Raw genomic sequence first — 20,596 nt, 5'->3', positions numbered from 1 at the left:
ATCTGCATCAAGTGTAAAATTTAATGCCAGTGATAGTCATTAGTAATTAACAAATTATATTTTTTAATGCTCACTCAAATGAAATTAGTGTTGTGTTGCTAAGTTAGCATTAATGGGTGTGGTGAAATATGTAATTTATATAAGTATAGCATGAATAACTAGTGGTATGCAATATTTTGGTTAGCTAATTTGTTGTCATTGTGGCAACTTGTAAGCCCCATCATATGTTTATGTATTTCATTCCAAGCATGTCTGCTGCCGTAACATTGAAAAGTGTAAGAATCTCAGTTACTATTGTATCTACCACATTAATGTGAGGCTGTTTACATATTAGTGTTTTTTAAAAAAAAATCCTGGAAACCAGTAGTTCACTGCATTTTCCTATCACTTCACACTTTAAATCCTCACCACTTACTAGGGTTCTTGAAGAGTGCAGTGATCAGCTCAATAATATACTTTGACATAAGCATTACACAAAGTAATATAACAATTTGTCATGTTTTCATAAATGTGTTACTTCTCCATGTAACTCATAGTATATAGTTTTTGCTTCTCATCCCATTCCCCCAGCTTGATTTTTTTGTTTTTTGTGTTGTCCTGCCCTCAGTAGCCGTTGTTGAGCCTTCTCTGGCCGATGAGCAGCGTGCTACCAACACTCTTGAGGTTAGATATCTTTTTAGTTCACACTAACAAATCAGTAACATATTTTCTCTCCCTCTGACTCACTGTTTCTTCACAGTATTAACATTACATTGACCATAGCTTATATTGTGAAAGGCTTACATGAGGGTGTTTTTTGTCTTATTTTGAGCAAGCTACAGTGGTGTAGGTGTTTGTTGTTGGGCTTTAACAAAATGCTTACAGATAACAAACTTAAATAATTTTATAATTATTTTTCAGTATGAAAGCAGAGAACAGTTGATCTAAGCCATTATTCATAACAAGAATTATTAACAATACTTTGTCCATTTACTAATACTTTATAGTATCTTGTATTATAGCATGCATCTTACACTCTTGGACAGTGACTAGAAGGGTTTTGTAATGCAGATGTGTGTGACTGTCTGCTCTCCTTATAATTTTTTTTGTACTGTAAAAAGTGGAGAATTGTGTGTATACTGAGGGATTTTGTTCACATCAAGCGTTGTCATCTGAAAGTGGAAGAACATACATACAAATATATATTCCTCACTCTTGTTCCTCTAATAAAAGTCAAGAACTTACTATGGCCAGCAAATATACAGAAAAATTTTTGCATATCTCACTGTTGGTAACATATTCACTATGAGCAATTCTGCTACAGTGCTGAAATTTAAAATTTATCCTTCAGTCTCAGTTCCACATTTACTTTTATGGTGCACTGGCTATAAAAATAAATGTGCAACTTAAGATTGTGAAATAAATTTTAAATTTACATGTCTGTTTGTACACATTGTATCCGTTAGGTTACACCTTCTAAACATCTGTAAATTATTAAGTATTTAATCCTACCAAGCACTTTATTCAATCAATTTTTACTAACAGTCATACTGTTTTCCTGCAAGGTCAATCTGCAGTTGTGTAAGCAGAAGAAGGGAGAGCACATCTAAGTAAGGTATGGAGAATCCAGGATGGAATATAACAATATTATGAAAAGGATAGTTGTTACTCACCATGCATCAGTGATGCTGAGTCACAGATAGGCACAACAAAAAGACTGTCACAAAGTGAGCATTCAGCCAACAAGGCCTTTGTCAAAAATAGACATCGGACACACACACGCACACACACACACACACACACACACACACACACACACACACACATATGCTGTTCTCTCATACATGATCACAGTCTCTGGCAGCTGAAGACAGACTATGAGCAGCAATGCATGATCGGTGGGGGTAAGGAGGAAGCTGGGGTGTGGATGGGGAGGGTTGGCAAAGTGGGGGATAGTAAAGTGCTGCTGTGGGAGCATGCAGGAGCGAGGTGGAGAGGGTAGGGAAACTTTGTGCAGTCGTGAAGTTAGGCAGAGGGTGGGGGAGAGAGGGAGAGTAGCAGAAAAGGAGAGAAGTAAAAAGACTGGGTGTGTTGGAATAGAGGGCTGTGTAGTGCTGGAATGGGACCAGGGAAGGGGCTAGATGGGTAAGGGCATTGACTAACAAAGACTGAGGCCATGAGTGTTACGGGAACATAGGATACACTGCAGGGAGGGTTCCCATATGTGCAGTTCAGAAAGGCTGGTGTTGGTGAGAAGGATCCAGATGCCACAGGCTTTGAAGCAGTCACTGAAATGAAGAACATCATGTTGGGTGGTGTGCTCAGCAACAGGGTGGTCCAGTAGTTTCTTGGCCACAGTTTGTCGGTGGCCATTCATGTGTACAGACAGGAGCACTTCACCATCCCCCACCCCTACCCTGCTATCCCTCACCCTCCCCGTCGCAGCCTCCTCGTAACCTGCACCCAGTTTATCAGGCACTGTTGCTCGTGGTGTGGTTTCAGCTGCCAGAGACTTTGGTCTTGTGTGTGAGTTGTGTTTGTGCACACTCTTTTGTGTGTGTGTGTGTGTGTGTGTGTGTGTGTGTGTGTGTGTGTTTTTCTATTTTTGACAAAGACTTTGTTGGCCAAAAGCTCATTTTGTGACAGTCTTCTGGTTGTGCCTGGCTGCCACTCAGCGTCTTGATTATATAGTGAGTACTAACTATCCTTTTCATAATATTGTGAAGGTATGGAGAAGATATACAGATCTACACTCTTGGAATGCTAGTGGAACCATGTGTGGAGGAATATGTCATGAACAATACATCCTTCACTAGATGAGAACACATGTTCTAGATCTTCAGAGTGTTTGCTCTTGGAACTGTACTGCACAGTTTGCAGAAATAATTGGACACAATACACACATACTTGACTTTGATCGTCAGCTTGGGCTGCTAGCAGCTATCTTTTAAATAGCTGTAATATTTTGTTTGTGAATATTAATGTATTTGTAGACAAATTCCTGCAACATAATAATCTGCTGTTGTAGTGATCCAATAGAAAGTGTTTATTTGCATTAAATGTTTGGGCAACATGATTTGATTACAGGTGAACAAAATTATATGCAGGTTGTGATAGTTTGAGATATCCTGTCTGTGGGACATGTGTGAAAGTACATTTAAGTGTGTGTTAATCAGGACTTCGAGCAATTACCGTTACTGAACTTGTGAAACTGTGATTCTTCTTTCACTGTCATGATGTTTTGTTGGCTCCAGAAATTCAGACATAAAACAAAATATCTGAATGATGAAAATCAGTCTTGATGTACAGAAACTGTGGCTCCAGAAGTAGCAATTACAAAAGAACCTGTATTTCCTGTTCAGACAATATTTGATAGAAGACACATTGCTTGGGATTATTCTTAGGATAAAAACTGCAGACATCTGTTAGTTTTTTAAGAATCTTCATTTTTGATGTAATTGGAGGGTAACCCAGCATATTCATCAGAATAGAAGACTCTGCATTTGCAAATTGGTCAACAGTGTTTGTCAGGTTTAATTCCAATAGTTAAAGGAGTATTTCACAGCATAAATATCTTCTAACATAGTGCAGTCTTTGATATTGATGACATCCTTTGATTTTATTCTTAAGAATTTGATTTGTGCAGTTACGAAAGTGAACTAGCTTAAAATCCTAATTTCCTGGCCATTCTGCGATTGGGTGTCATTGATGCACAGCTTACCATGGATATTAATGAGCACATAAAAACATTAATTGTTTTGTGCCCATTTTTAAATCTCCACCATCAATGCCAAAGGATGGAGTAAGTTCAACCCCACAACCCAAAAAAATTTAACAAAGGCTACCAGGCTATGTGACATTAGCTTTGTCTGATAAATACCATGATCATTATACAGAAGCTATGGAATATTTTTAAATTCGGAGTAGGTATTAAAATTAATTGAGAAGAAATAAAAACTTTGAGGTTCGCCGATGACATTGTAATTCTGTCAGAGACAGCAAAGGACTTGGAAAAGCAGTTGAATGGAATGGACAGTGTCTTGAAAGTAGGATATAAGATGAACATCAACAAAAGCAAAACAAGGATAATGGAATGTAGTCTAATTAAGTCGGGTGATGCTGAGGGAATTAGATTAGGAAATGAGACACTTAAAGTAGTAAAGGAGTTTTGCTATTTGGGGAGCAAAATAACTGATGATGGTCGAAGTAGAGAGGATATAAAATGTAGACTGGCAATGGCAAGGAAAGCGTTTCTCAAGAAGAGAAATTTGTTAACATCGAGTATAGATTTAAGTGTCAGGAAGTCATTTCTGAAAGTATTTGTATGGAGTATAGCCATGTATGGAAGTGAAACATGGACGGTAAATAGTTTGGACAAGAAGAGAATAGAAGCTTTCGAAATGTGGTGCTACAGAAGAATGCTGAAGATTAGATGGGTAGATCACATAACTAATGAGGAAGTATTGAATAGGATTAGGGAGAAGAGAAGTTTGTGGCGCAACTTGACCAAAAGAAGGGATCGGTTGGTAGGACATGTTCTGAGGCATCAAGGGATCACCAATTTAGTATTGGAGGGCAGCGTGGAGGGTAAAAATCGTAGAGGGAGACCAAGAGATGAATACACTAAGCAGATTCAGAAGGATGTAGGTTGCAGTAGGTACTGGGAGATGAAAAAGCTTGCACAGGATAGAGTAGCATCGAGAGCTGCATCAAACCAGTCTCAGGACTGAAGACCACAACAACAACATGGAATATTAAGTCTATCTGATGAAAATGTAAAACTACTCAAACCGCCTCCTACTGCGACAATTTCTTGATAATTGTTGAAAAGAAAAACAAAAGCCTCACCAGTTAAATTAAATTGTTTGCATGCTGTAGTGGAATATTATTTGAGCTTGGGACATGACTGGATGGACTAAATATGTACATGGAAAACATGTCTTCATTTTCAAGTGGAACTGAGCTAAAAGTGTAATCATTATCCTCAACCTCAGATATTCAAACATATGCTGTTGTGGATATACAAGGTGACAATATGTAACAATTATATGCGATGAGAAGCTATAGTCTAGATGAAAATTTCTCTAGAGACAAATGGCCAAATTATTAAGGATCTCTTAAAGCATCTCAAGAGAAAGTGAATAATGGAGAATGTTGAGACCTTACCTAATAGGTCACACATGCACTATACGGAGGAAATCGCTTCTCAGGTAGCAGACATGAGTAGACCTGGTACTTAATTACATGCCATGTTCAGACTGAGGAAGGAAAAGGTCATAATGAGCACAAAAGGAAACATTTGTGCTACAAGAGAGAAATGAAATGGTGGTACAGAATAATTCGTAAATATCTTCAGGGTTTTAAAAGATGACTGAATGATAACTACAATACATACAGAAAAAAACCATACATCAGTTGATAGAGCGTCTCTCCAAGTTTCAATTCATAATGCAGCCTGCAGTGTAGTTGGACTGAGAGGGGGAAGGCTTGTCATCACAACATGGAGATAAATCATCTGTTCTGTATTGTTGCATCAAATTAGTTCGTACTTGCAGATAAACAACCCAGTGAACAAATTTTCAGAGTGGGGTGCTTTTGTGCCTTTTTGGGCAATTCATATCAGTGACTTCAGCAAATACCACACACATACTGATGTTTTTCTTGTCATAAACATTGCCCTTATTAAGTCCCTGTAATGTGAGTTAAAAACTTGACATGATTCTTCAAATGGCTCTAAGCACTATGGGACTTAACATCTAAGGTCATCAATCCCCTAGACTTAGAACTACTTAAACCTAATGACATCACACACACCCATGTCCGAGGCAGGATTTGAACCTGTGACCGCAGCAGCAGCACGGTTCCAGACTGAAGCGCCTAGAACTGTTCGGTCACAACAGCCAGCCGTAATTCTTCACTCCAATGATATGTGGTATGTGTGTTTTGTATATGTCTTGTAGTTTGTGTGCAGTCTGTTTTCTGTACACCCAAGAGGTATACTGTTAGTTTACTATGACAGTGTCATGTTAATGCCCCAGAAATAATCTCACTTATAATGATAGAGCAAATAAGCTGTCAACAACATAAGTATATAGTAGTGAAATATAAAATTCCTCATTTGGATTTGCAGCTCCTTGTGTTTACCTTGTATGCAGTTAAAATTGTAGGATGTAAGGTCTGCTGGTTATGCAAAACACCATTTTTTCCAAGTACCCAAACATGTTTCGGCACCACTGTGGGCTTCCGTTTTATTTAATCTTTACACTTGGTGTGCATGATTTTTCATGACTTTTTTTTTTTTTTTTTTTTTTTTTGGCAAGCTCTTTTATTCTCAGCATCATGGTGAGGTGTCATGATGCACATGTAAATACAACACAGTTTATCACTAATAAGGTCGTAAAAGCACTTTGCACTTCACCAAAACACAGTGTAATTGGGGTTGTTGTGTGTACCAGCCCAGTCAGTGTGATATTTATGTGTGCATCAAGACACCTCACCATGATGCTGAGAATAATACGGCTTGCCACGCGAAAACGTAACAAGGTACCTGTAATAAATAATACACAAGTGGTTGTGAAAAATTATGCAGACCAAGTGTAAAGATTAAATAAAATGGAAACCCACTGATGATGGCACAGTGGTGCTGGAACATGTTTGGGTAATTGGAAAAAAACTGTTTTTTGCATAACTGGCGGACCTCAAATCCTACAATTCTAAAATTCCTGTCGGGTTGTGTATATTACATACCTACCTGACAAGAATTCCTAAGAAGTTTTGGTCACACGTAAGGTTTATATATGGACCAAAGGCACCCACACAGTTACCTGACTAATCTAACTGGAACAAAATAGAAAGAAACACAGACATGAATTAAATTGTGCAAGGAAGAGGGTACAAATGGGTCCTCCTTCAAATCGTGCCATGAGTAAAGAAATGATAGATACTGAGATAAGTGACTGAGGAATAGAAAACTAAAAATCAGTCACATTGTAAAAGCAATGTAACATGGTGGAATACATGTGTTATTCTATATAATTATGTGAAAGAATTTACTTCTCTTGTAGCAGCAGTATATCACCCTAGGTTAATGGAACAACGAAGCATTCCAGGTGATTGGAAAAAGGTGCATGTCATTCTCAAATTCAAGAACAGTCATCAGCAGTGCCTAACTGGAGGCCTCTTGCTAATCTTAGCCTGTTCTAGAATTATGGAACACATTTTATGTTTCCATTTTTTTTATTTTTTTTATTTTTACTGAAAAAGTTCCTCTATAGTGATCAACATGTGACCAGAAAGCATTCAGTACAGCACCACACTGTTGCCAAGGAAACAAAATGGTCTTTTAGAATGTCAAACTATGTGATTTGACTGTGGGCTTCTTAGCAGATGGAACTCAGAAAATCATACTTAAAGATGATTTTAAAGCCATACTTAATTATGAAAATCATTTTTGCGAAAGTAGAATCAGGTGTACTCAACAGGAGTGTTGTGTGACCATTACAATACACGTATAAATGATCAGATGAATAACATCAGTATGTTTGTGAATGAAGCTACTTTAATGAAGTGACAACACTACAAAATTTTAATGAAGTGCAGATACCTGTGTAGGATCAACGTTTTGCCCAGGACTGAAAGTTCTCTCTGTCAACAAAACATACTGTGCATAAATAGGTAGAAATACCGACTATATTTAAACTACACAATGTTTGGACGATCACTGACAGTGCTACAACTGTAAAATATATAGGAGTATATGTCTGTAGTTATTTAAATGGAATAATCCCTTAAAACTAGTTGTAGAAAAAGGCATGTCCCAGAATGAAATGTATTGAAAGAGTAATTAATGAAGTTCACCTTTAACAGAGACAGCACACAGACAATTCATTCAACTGATTCTTGAGTACTGCTTGTCACACTTCGCCCTTACCAAATGGTATGAATGGAAGAGAGAGAGTATATTGTACAAAGAACAGCATGTTTCATCATGGTTTTATTTAGTAAGTGTGCGAGCATCACAGATAAACTTACCCATTTTCAATGACAAATCCAATGAGAAGGGTTTTGTGCATCGGTGAGATGTTTAATGTTAAAATCATGGGGGCATGTATTCCAAGAAGAATTTTACTTTCTCCTACATATATCACACTCATCTGCAGGCTTACTGCACCCATACTTTCCATGCACCATTCAAGAATGAAAGGGGAAAATGACCCAAAAGTACTTCTGCCCACAGCCGAAAGGCGACTTGTTAAGTATAGACTAGATGCCTATATCGACATTCAGAAGCAAATGTGATGTGTTTCACTGAATAAAGTTGAGTGTATCACTTGAGTTATCCTGCAGTTCACCTTGTCCTTACGTGATTGTTGTGCTTACAACTTATGTCAAAAGAAATAAACAGTGATTAGAACAGTATTGTGATTAGTTTATGGAAGCACTTCTTAAATGAAAATATATCTAAATTAATACTCATATTCTTTCAGTAACACAAATAATGATTATTAAACTCATTAAAATATTGTAGTTTTAGTTTTATGGGAAATCCTTCCAACATTCCAAGCCTTGTGATTTTTGTCTTGTAAGCTGTCAACATGCTCTAAAAGTAGTTGTATGGTGAGTAAGTGGATAAATGTCAGACTAAAATTACAAATGTTCAGGGTACAATGCTCGAATAGTGTTAGAACTTTTTCTGTCACATACTGTTTCTTTCTCATATGACAATGATTTATAGGTGAAAATGCGAAGTTACCCCATCCTCTAGAATGCATGCTAAACTGTAGATCCCCTTTTTCTCTGTGAAGGATTTTATGAAACTAGTTTTACTAAAGTACCTCCCTAGAGTCATGCCACTATTATAAAATTTTTCATCATAGTTGTTTGAGAATGGGTGCTAAAAAGTTACTCTTCAGTGCAATGACATGTAATATTGGTGGTTAGTATATTTGCTTGAAAAGGAAGAGAAATGAAAAATAATTGTGGGTGAAATTGATTATAACAAGAAGAGTAGCTCACAGTGTTCACCAGATTTGATTTGCGAGTAACAATGTCAGAACACCAAGCATTATAAAAATTATTGTAGCTTTGTTTTTCTGTCGAGTAGTTGTTTCAATTTTATCCAAAATATTTCAACGAGAGACCCAGCCATCGTCTTCAGATGCTGCAAGTTTTGCTGTTATGTGTACTCACTGCCTGGACTCCAACCAGACTGTGAACTATTGTTGGTCTCGAGTCACTATTCATAGCCGATCAGTTCCCAACATTCACTATTCCATCTGATGCTCTTTTGATTTTAAGAGCTCGCACTGATGTTCAATGAAACACAAATCCTCTCAGCATTTTCTAAGTAGAGTTGCTGTCCCAAAAACTTGAGGTCTGCACCACTATACTGGTCTCATCATATTTCACTTCATGATTGTTTCAAAGGCGGTGCTTGGTAACAGCTTATTTGCATAGTGACTTTAGTTGGATATGTCACTGATGCACCTTAAATCTGGCCCCGACTGTGTTGATGGTCTAAGACATTCCACATTTGTACGCAATGTGATACATACTCAGCTTTCAGAGGCCGGTATCATCTTCAGCATTACAAAGAATACTTTTTATCTTAGTTGAAGGCTGGCAAAGTACACTAGATACCCTGCTTCCATAGGAGTCTACTGATCTTTCCAAATAGTGGGCCAGTATAAGACAGATAAGTGATTTTTGGTGTCTCCTCCTCAGTTTGTCTTAATGTCTTTCTAGGCATTCGTGATTTTGACTGCATCTTTCATTCAGTTTGATTGATCTGAGTACCCATTCTTTCAGAGCACTGTTCACAGTTGTTATAATTCTCCAGAGAGTTTCCCCTTATCTGAAAATGTTAGTGCTCTATTTACCAGAGTATTTAACACTAAATTTCTTTGTGACGGATGGTGGTTCCTTAGTTCCATCATGAATTTTACATTATGATGTATTGTAATCCAATGTGGGTTGCAACATACATACTTAGAAGATCATGCTCAGATCAGAGGTGATGCATGATTTGAGGACATCATTTGCTTCGTACACAAATGTCTGTGTACAGGAGTGAAACGGAGATGGGGTCAAGCTGAAATTTTTCAGGTCTTCATAGTTGGAGACAGCTCTGATTGACTTGAATGTTAGCTAAGGAGGCAGATAGAGTGGTGATAGAGAAATAAGACTGTGTGTTGGCTTACTGGACTGTTGTTTCTTCACATGTTTGCAATGAACATGCAGTAGAGCATAGACAATAGTTTATGAAAACACACATGAAGCTTACTACTTCTCCAATCAATTAGAACAAATGGCCACCCTGACCTATAACTTTCAAAGAGTTGGTTATACACAATCACAGATGTTACTACAGACCACAAACCATAGAAGTGCCAGATTCTATTGCTCTTATCAAGCTCTAGGTTCAAGTACTCATCACAGTGAAAGTGGCATACAGACGTAGGTACACATGTAGACAAGTGTACAATGAAAACCAATAAATCTAGTCCAGGGGTACATACAGGCAAGCTTTGCAAGTTGTCCTTAGTGTGAAAGTTTGACTGAGTATAATGCTCACTTACGTAGTATCTGCTGTAGGCTGCTAGCCATCAGAGGCTCCTTGATGTGGAATTCTGCCTTGCTTGACATTTGGGGCTTTTTGCTTACATATGGTACGTGATTGTGTCACTTTTTACCTCCAAATCACTATCAGTGAGCTTAAAATCAGCAGTTTGCCAATGCATGTGATCTCTTAATATATTGACAAAAATGGCTTGCACTGTATTTTTCTACTTCAGTTACAAAGCTTGCAGCTAATATTCATATTTACATGATTTTCCTTTTGTTCTTGGCAACTTTTCATGACTGAGCCATTCCAGATGGATGTAGTTGAAATGTTCCAGGAACTCTTGAAGCTTTTCTGCTCCATGTGGCCACACCACAAATTTATCATCTACATACTGATAGAAACGTATTGGTTTCAACTTCGGTGGATTCTAGTGCCTTTGCTTCAAAGTTTTCCACGTATAGATTCACCACAACAGGTGACAATGGACTGCCCGTTGCCATACCACGATTTTGTTCATAATATTTTCTGTCAAACAGGAAATAAGTAGATGTCAGATCATGCCTAGAAATTTCTGTGAAACAATCTTCAAACTTTTCTGTGATTAGTTCCTAGGGATCAGAAAGTGGAAATCTCATAAAGAGGGAGACTACATGGAAACTGACCATAATCGATTGACATGGTGTACAAAGTCAGCGGAGTTGTGGATGTGGTGTTTGCACTTCCCCACATATTCACCGAGAATGCACTTCAGGTATTTTTCTAGCTGAGTGTGCGTAAGTATTTCTCTTAAAGGAATTCCTTCCTTGTGTATCCTAGGAAGGCCATATAATTGTGGTAGCACTGCTGCCTTTGTTTCAAGACTCTTAATGATGTTATATGGCAAACCTAACTCATTGAGAAGAGTCATCACCTCCCTCGTGTTTTTATTTGTTGGATCAACATCTATCTGTATGTGTGCAATGTCATTCAAACGACTGAAAATCTTATTGTAATCCACATGTGACGTGGACTGTAGTACTGCCCACTTGGACTGCAGCATTGCCCGTATCAGCTGGCAGAACTACAGTTTCCTTGTCCTCCCACAGATTTCAAAGTGCTACTTGTTCTTCCTTGGAGATATTTGATCTTAGCATTGTTGTTTTGGTAAGTACTCTACAGGTTTCACGACAAACCACCTGTGCTGTTTCCGGTGGGAGAGAAGCTGCAACATGCTCCATTTAAGCATATTTTAGGTATTCGTGAAGTTTAGACCCTTAGCAAAGATCTTCACTCTACTCACATCCAGATATTTGTCTGTGAGATTTTCTGCAGTAGGGCTCCCAGCATCTTGTCTTGGCTTTCTGTGCAAGCAATTGAATTTTGTTTTCTGGCACGCAACCCTTTTTAACTGCATTAATTCCACTTGTGACCAAGTCGCATGCAGAGAGTTTAGCTGACACGTGAAGATGGAGGAGAAACTCTTTGATGATTTAGCTAAGAGAAGAATGTACAGATCTCTGGGTCACAGTGTACGTAGAAAACCTACACAAACTGACCTCTGTCTCCGTGCCTTGAGCCATCGCCATCTGTCACAAGATATTTGGTACTGAAGACTCTGGTTAATAGAGCTCTCATACTTACAGGCAAAGGAAGCCTTGCTGAAGAATTACAACTTCCGGGAATAGTATTCTGAAAGAATGGGTGTTCAAATCATCAAATTAAATGGGTGATGCAGTCAAAATCAAGAATGCCTGAGAAACTGGTTGAGACAGATAGGAAGAGAAGCAAAAAACTGCTTATCTTTCTTATGCTGGTCCAGTATCTGGAAAGGTCAGTAGACTCCTATGGATACATGGCATCCAGTGTATTTCGCTCCTTTCAACTAAAATAAAAACTATTTTTTGTAATGTTGAAGAAGATCAAGGCCTCTGAAAGCTGGGTGTGAATCTCATTCCATATGAATGTGACATGTCTCAGGTGGAGGCAGAATAGTTGAGGAGAGATGTAAGCTACATTAACAACATATCTGACGAAAAACAGCCAAACGAATCGGCTGTCGTCGAGCACTGCCTAGAATATAAACTATGAAATGAAATAGGATGACATCAGTATCATGGTGCAAACCCCAAGTTTCCGAGACAGAATAATTAATGAGTCTATTGAAATAATCAGGAAACCTAATAAACAGGGATGGCAGTTTTAATTTAAATAACTTTGGGTCCGGCACTCAATTTATTAACTTCTTGCTGGCCATTAAATCTACCAGAGTTGGAAAACACTGAGATAATTTGCATTTCACGAGATACCAGCGCAAGATTTAAAACACAAGAAAGCAACAAAGGGCATAGTGGGCATTGGGGAATTGAACTCTATTATAAATAATAGTGTGAGACAATAGTTTACAGTATGGTTGGAGCACAGGCAGCATATACAGATAACACCAAAACTTGCAGCACCTGAAGAAACCTTGTTTTCAAAAAGGTAAAAAACTTGGCAGAATATCTGGAAGTACACTGTTAAACAAAAATTGTTTGAGAGTGTACCTTAAGTTTGTGCTTATGAAAGTAGCACCTATATTTGCAAACATGATACCCATTTAACAAACGCGTTTTCTGGTAAAAATCATCTTGTGGGAAACTAAAATTTAGTGTTTATTTCAATTAAAAAAACAGGCGATGCAGAAAGATGACTTCTTTCAGCAAATGTTTAACAGCTGTGGACCCATGCATAATTTTTTTTTAAATCTACTGTTATTACTCTCACTATCTCAGCCAAGTACCACTTTCTCTGCTGTCATCCACCATGCAGTTGCTTCTAGCATCTGATTGTTGCAGCATTTAGTTCCCTCTTTACTAAGACATGATCATGGTTGTGACAGTAGTGACACACCAAGTAAACTTAATTAGTTTTGGTCTGAAGTCCACAACACCAAAAACAACAACAGTGTTGTTGTGAGAAATGCTGAGTATTCACTGGCAAACTTTTATAAAATCACCCCTAGTACACTTTCAAATATTTTACAAAAGGAATTTTATAAATTGTCAAAAGGAATTTTACAAATTGTCTTCTCCAATGTAATGTGGACCTAATTGGCTGTATAAGTCACTTTAAAGGTAGCAAGAAGGCAGTGCTTAGTGAAACTCTGTGGTGTTCAAATCACCTTTTGAGTTGAGGACAGCTTTAGTTTTTATATGCTAATTCTATGGTAGATTATGAAAAAATTTTGTAGGTTCCATTATGGTGTAAGCCATTCAATGACATAATTTTAGGAGATCGTGTCTCGACATAATTTTAGGAGATCGTGTCTCGATTTCTCTGCTGCTTTTCCCTTGGAACTCTGCACTTGGTCTCACTAGGTTGAATGGATTCATTTAGTAAGTTTTCTTATACTATTCACTATGAATAGCAGACATTTGTTTAAGACTCAGTCTACTATCCGATTAGGCAAGAAATTGAAGTGTCTTATTGTTGTGTATGGCACCTACCATGGAATATGAAGTGTGTGTTTCCTCCCAGGTTTTCATGAAGCATTCTTTATATGAAAAGCATAAAAATGTTGTTGAGCTTCTTAACCAATGCGCAATCATTTTCCAACTGTAAGCTTTAAACAGACGGGCCGCTGAAAACAGTGGGCCGCTGATTGATGCATAACATGACCCCCAAACCATTTCTCATAATCAGAGACTTTAGGCACGTAATGCTGAGCTTTAAAATGGATGAACTTGGCCCTAGGTTTGAGTTGCTCATTGTCTCATCTCCGCTTCAGCTGGGTTATCCTCTGCCATAAGTTTCCTAGTTTGCTCCCCCATCCTAATACGAGGCACATTTCTCAAGTAAATATAATTTTACAAATATTGCCACTAACTGCATGAATGTCACAAAGTTATTTTCATTTCTTGCTTCGACTGAATAAGTTTCTCGTGCTTATTATTTTAGGGAGTTGACTAAATGAAAGTAGTAATGTTAGGTTGGTTAGTCACAGTTAGCGACATTCTTCATTTGTATGCATAAATTGATCTTACATTATGGCAAATGCTTGAACAGTGTGGAAGGCTATGTAGGAAAATGGTTATAATCATGTACTATCCAATTGAAATAGACAAATAGGAAATATGAAACTTCCTGGCGGATTAAAACTGTGTGCCGGACCGAGACTGCAACTCGGGACCTTTGCCTTTCACGGGCAAGTGCTCTACCAACTAAGCTACCCAAGCATGACTCACATCCCATCCTCACAGCTTTACTTCCGCCAGTATATTTCCATATTTACTTTCTGGGTGCACTTATTAGATTGCCCTCAATGAATAGCTAGCAAATAAACCAGGAGTAACCTTTAGAGATGATTGGTTAGCTAGCAAATAAAACACCACACAAACAGTTAATTGTTTTTGAACTCTAAGGTGGCATATAGAATTGTCATTCATTTCACTGTTCAGTTATAAATGTCATTAACATCCATGGCAAGTGAAATCTGTGTATCAGACTGGAACTTGAACTCGGATGTTTTAGCAGTATCTCATTGAGCATACAGGTTTTACTTTTTGGAAGCTCATTGTGATGTAAGCAGTAAAAATATGTGATTTTTGTCCTTTTTGTAGTTCTCAGTTATAACGTGAGGCAGCTTGTTTGAGACAATAAGTAATTCTCCAGAACTAGTGTGAGGTGTGTGATCTGAGATAGCTCAATGACCAACCACATCCAGGAAACCTTCAAGTGTCTTGGGTCACAAAGGCCAAGGGCAGGCAAACAATTACAGAAACACAGATCTTGGACTCAATCAGTAATCCAGTGAGCTTATGCCTTTCATTCTGCTTGCACTGCAGGAGTACGTAAAGCCATCAGAAGGATTTCTGGTCAAGATGACCTGGAAACATCATCCTGAAAATGGCACAGCATTTTACGAGGACCATTGTCACTGTCACCCATCAGCCAGCTTTTCGGTGTTAATTTAAGAGAGAGATACTTGAAGCTTGAGTACTGGTAATGAAGCATTAATTCTTTCTTCTCCTTATGGAAGCTGAATACTGTGTAGATTGAGAGAACTGGCAATGCAGTCATTCATGATAAACTTCAGTACTATGTGTTACAACACGTAGGAAATTAACCAAAGGTAATCTGGATTCCGCATTTCATCAGATAGGGCTGCTTTCCAACCAGTGGGGAGGTATGCTAGTCACCTAGAACTCTAACAAGGCTGAAGTACTGCTATACAAACACTGACGAAATTGCATTGTGAGACTGATCTTGATAGAGGCATGAAGTGGCTGTGCAAAGTCCATTTGAAGTATGATAGATCTTCTTTGGCTGAACAAACTATAGAAAACTTGTTAATTACTTTCAGCTTTATGTGAGTCTTGTTCCAACATCAATTTTTGTACTCACAATATCCTCAAACAGATGCTTGAAGGGGTATTTCATGGATACTTGCCCTTTAAGTAATCCTTCTTCCATCATCAGTTTTTGAGATATTGAGTTGGCAGAATCCTGTCAGGTTACTGTCTCTCAACATTTAAGTGTGATTTTGTTTGCTGTTGCTATTAATAATATAACATCAATGGTTTGGATTCTGCAGAGAAGCCCACATTTATGGATAATTTTGGAAGCAGTTGATCCTCTTCTAGTCTTCCAACAGTAGCATCAGTTGTAACTTATTACTTTGAAATTAGAGTAATGGCTCACAACCATTGGATTTTACATTGTCTATTTGTGCTAGTTTTAAACACATTTGTCCATTTGTAATCTATCAGACAGCCGTCCAGGTTCCGTCTCTTTAATATTGTCCTTGTTAATGCTGCAATTCAGACCATTTAATACTGTAACAAGTTGACTGCCATTAGGACTCTGCGGCCCACAGCAGAGCCTTATGCTGCATCCTGGCTGGGCTTGGCAGTGAAACATCTGCCACTATGTGTGCAGCAGTCAAAGTGTTAAAAAATCTGAAAGCAGGAGCACTCAAGGTGCCAAATATTTTGAAGTGTTATAGTTACAGGTATGAGAAACAGGCAGATTATATGTGCTTCAGTATCTTGAAGCTTTTTTATGATCCTAAATCAATTATTGATACACATATTGCATATCAGTAAGGCCTGCGTACTTGAAAATAATAGACACTGTTCATCATTAGCAAATCTAAGTGATGACAGCAAACAACTGTGTTGCCACGCACTCACCATGGAAACCTTCTTTCATGAATAGTATGTGAGCAGTTATGCCCACACTACCAACGTATTGCAGTGCTTCACTAGGGCTGGAGTTGTTTTTCACTTTGGTTAACCAAAAAATAAAGGAATCAGATGGGTTAAAGCGCCAAAAGGACTGGGTTGTGAAGGTTGAGCGACAGATCGCTCAGAATCCAGATTGAGTGAGGTCCATCTGCTGTGAGAATGTTGGTAGACAAAGATGAAGGGGCAGTACCAGGTAGAATAGGTCATATATGACACTGTTAAGCATTTCAGTCTGTAGGTAATAGAAGGACAGAGTAAGACTTAAAGATGGATTAAGAGGAAGAGAAAATTTGAATGAATTGTGCAGTTAAAATTTGGGAGGAAAGCAGAATAGGAGGCATGAAAAACTAAATCTTTATCTCTCCCCTCAAATATATCTCGCACTTCCCGATAACTTGGAAGCTAGCAAATCCTACAAAATCTAAGCAGAACAACATATGAAGACACACATGTTGTTTGCCATCTAACACATATTCACAGCACTGCTTTTTGATATATATGAATGACAAGCACTAGACTGGTTGTACATACAAATGGGCTCAAAAGAAATGTCCACCTAGGAGACACCCAGTATCCACTTGCTGAGCACATTTGACAGCATGACTAAAAGAACACTGGTCATTAAGATCCTCCCACACTGTAGTAATTTACCTGAACTCTGGATATGGAAACTTGCTCCCCAACATATTGATACATCCTGCTAACCTCGTGGACTTAAGCTACAGTAACACATACAAACCCTTTTTTAATTGTTTAAATTTCATTTCTTATTTTTTCTTTTTCCACCCCCCACCCCCTCATGTATTTTCTTCTCTCCCTATCCACTTACTTCTAGCTCTTAAATCCACATCTCATTTATCTTCCTCTTCCTTTTTATTTCTTTACTTCTCACTCTGGCCTGTCACTACTGGACTAATGATGACATAGGGCTTATCAGTGTACAATTTTTAATACCTTGACACCTCTGTCTTATCTTCATGTTTTTCTCCTATTGTCCTCACAACAAATGGGGCCCACTCACTCTGAGGTGGCACTTTTTTTTTTTTTTTTTTTTTTTTAGTAATTTTGTAATTTATTTAATGAGTTCTGCAAATAAATAGCAGTACAGATAGCTGGGCTCAATCTGTGAGACTACTGTACACAATGATTTTGCCTATGAAATGAAAATTCCAAATGAATGTACCATTTAAGAGGCAGAATTGCATCTGATCTTAAGAGCAATGTAGCCGTATTAAGCATAGCATTACAATATTAAGAGCAATGTAGCAGACAGATTTAATTGTGCCATAAAATTCCTTGTGTTCTCTTTGTCCCCTGCAAATATTTAAGTCTGTTCACACCCTTTTCCAACTATGAAGACAGTGGATGGTTTTTTTTTTTTTCATTCTCCTAGATGTCATTTCACATGAGAAGCCACAGAAATGTACAGGGTGATTCAAAAAGAATACCACAACTTTAAAAATGTGTATTTAATGAAAGAAACATAATATAACCTTCTGTTACAAAGAGTATTTAAAAAGGTTTTTTTTTTTTCACTCAAAAACAAGTTCAGAGATGTTCAATATGGCCCCCTCCAAACACTCGAGCAATATCAACCCGATACTCCAACTCGTTCCACACTCTCTGTAGCATATCAGGCGTAACAGTTTGGATAGCTGCTGTTATTTCTCATTTCAAATCATCAGTGGTGGCTGGGAGAGGTGGCCGAAACACCATATCCTCAACATACCCCCATAAGAAAAAATCGCAGGGGGTAAGATCAGGGCTTCTTGGAGGCCAGTGATGAAGTGCTCTACCACGGGCTGCCTGGCGGCCGAAACCATCGCCTCGGGCAGTTGACGTTCAGGTTTCATAACTAACCTTTTTCGTAGGACTCTCCATACAGTTGATTGTGGAATTTGCAGCTCTCTGCTAGCTCTGCGAGTCGATTTTCCTGGGCTGCGAACAAATGCTTGCTGGATGCGTGCTACATTTTCATCACTCGTTCTCGGCCGTCCAGAACTTTTCCCTTTGCACAAACACCCATTCTCTGTAAACTGTTTATACCAACGTTTAATACACCACCTATCAGGAGGTTTAACACCATACTTCGTTCGAAATGCACGCTGAACAACTGTCGTCGATTCACTTCTGCCGTACTCAATAACACAAAAAGCTTTCTGTTGAGCGGTCGCCATCTTAGCATCAACTGACGCTGACGCCTAGTCAACAGCGCCTCAAGCGAACAAATGTACAACTAAATGAAACTTTATAGCTCCCTTAATTCGCCGACAGATAGTGCCTAACTCTGCCTTTTGTCGTTGCAGAGTTTTAAATTCCTAAAGTTGTGGTATTCTTTTTGAATCACCCTGTATTAGTCAATATAGCAATTACAAATTCTTACACTGAGTGTGTTGTACGATATTCTGTCCTTTTACATGCCACAACCTAGTTGTCAGTTAGAAACGAAAGCAAGGTATCATAAGAAATGTTCAGGTAAATCCACCACTTGACCTTGGTGTGCAAAAAGCTGTGCCAGGCAAATGCAAGTATGGTTCCTTCATCAAAGCTGTGGCAATTTCCTTCCCTGTCCTTGTTCAGCTGTGTTGATTGTCAGTCTTCAGTGACTGCAGTGCTGCCAAATGGCAGATTCTAAACTTCATTTTATAGCAGGTGCTTAGTCAGGTTGAAGTGCTCCTAACATGGCTTCAACTTAAACACTTCCCAAGTGGAGTATTGGTGTCTCTTTCTGGTGAGAAAATTCATAAATAGTGACAGCTTGTAATAGGCAAATTACAATACCGCATATTTAAACAAAATATTTTAATTGAAGCAGATCATGCATGAGATTACCTGCTGTTTTTTAAACAGTGAGGGAGCATAAATATTAATACAGTGAACTTAAACCTCGAGTGGACACACCTATGTATAAAGTGCGCCAACCACAAATAAAATTGTTTTGCATCTTTCCATTGTTGTTTCATGATTGTAAGCCCTTACCTATTCCTTCATTATTGTCATATGTCCAAGTGAGCAGCAATAATATAAAATAAACAGCAAGTTAGGTGAGAAGAAAATTACAATATGTGCAAGAAAATGGCTCAGATTACAAGCTAACAGTACAGTTCCATGATGAGGCTGTTTCCTATGAGATAATTGGTAACTGAACAAGCAGATGGCTGGTATTTAATACTTCGAGTGGGTCACTACTTAGGGTAATGTCTTGTCCTTGGCAGCAAAGTGAAGTAATGATATTTTATTATTGTTTAAATAGTGCTTTAGCTCATATTATGTAAGTTTATTTTATTGTTATTTCACTAAACTAAGATTAAACTGTGATTTTGCTCATAAATATTTACCTTGGAACATGGTACATGCATACAAAGTGGTCCACACACCCGCTCATATTATGAAATATGGTGTGCCCGCTCAGGGATTAAATTCGGCAAGGTACAAATGCCTATCAAGTTTCAAGATACGTGGTTTTCATTGTTTTCCTAAATTGATCAAGTCTAAAACCTAGATGATTCCTTTTAATAGGCCATAGTCTGTTTCCTACCTCTTCCTTGTACACTTCAAGGTGTAATGACCATAATGTTAATGAGATTTTTTTTTTTTTTTTTAAACTATGATATTCATATTTGTTGTCAAATGGCTGTTCTATCGAATCAATTGGCAATTATTACTGCAGCTTCTGTTTGTTACCCTTATTGCATTTAAGATGTGTATTTATTTAAAGTACTACTCAGTATTAATAATTTCAGAACTTGGATAATTGATTTTTAATGTACAGGTCCTCATGACTGACAGAGACCAAGTGTAACTTTAATTATTTATTTTATTTTGTAATCTTACAAACTTTACCTTTTAA

General features: G+C 37.9%; 1 protein-coding gene across 5 annotated transcripts in view; it reads left to right on the top strand.

Moving 5' to 3' along the window:
• LOC124596532 (lethal(2) giant larvae protein homolog 1) overlaps window positions 1-20,596 on the top strand; it is a gene marked incomplete in the record, with an annotated part of 348,831 nt that overhangs the window by 326,499 nt on the left and 1,736 nt on the right. For 2 of the 5 annotated variants that reach the window (XR_006978317.1, XM_047135703.1), the window contains 1 exon segment: window positions 608-663. Coding sequence is in view for 1 of the 2 variants with exons in the window: in XM_047135703.1 (XP_046991659.1) it covers window positions 608-663 (56 nt within the window). 5 annotated transcript variants of the gene reach the window in all.

Source organism: Schistocerca americana, chromosome 2 (assembly GCF_021461395.2).
Source record: "Schistocerca americana isolate TAMUIC-IGC-003095 chromosome 2, iqSchAmer2.1, whole genome shotgun sequence".
NCBI classification, from domain to species: Eukaryota; Metazoa; Arthropoda; class Insecta; order Orthoptera; family Acrididae; genus Schistocerca; species Schistocerca americana.
Note: the sequence above shows the minus strand (reverse complement) of the source record. Positions and strands in the feature narration are given on the sequence as shown.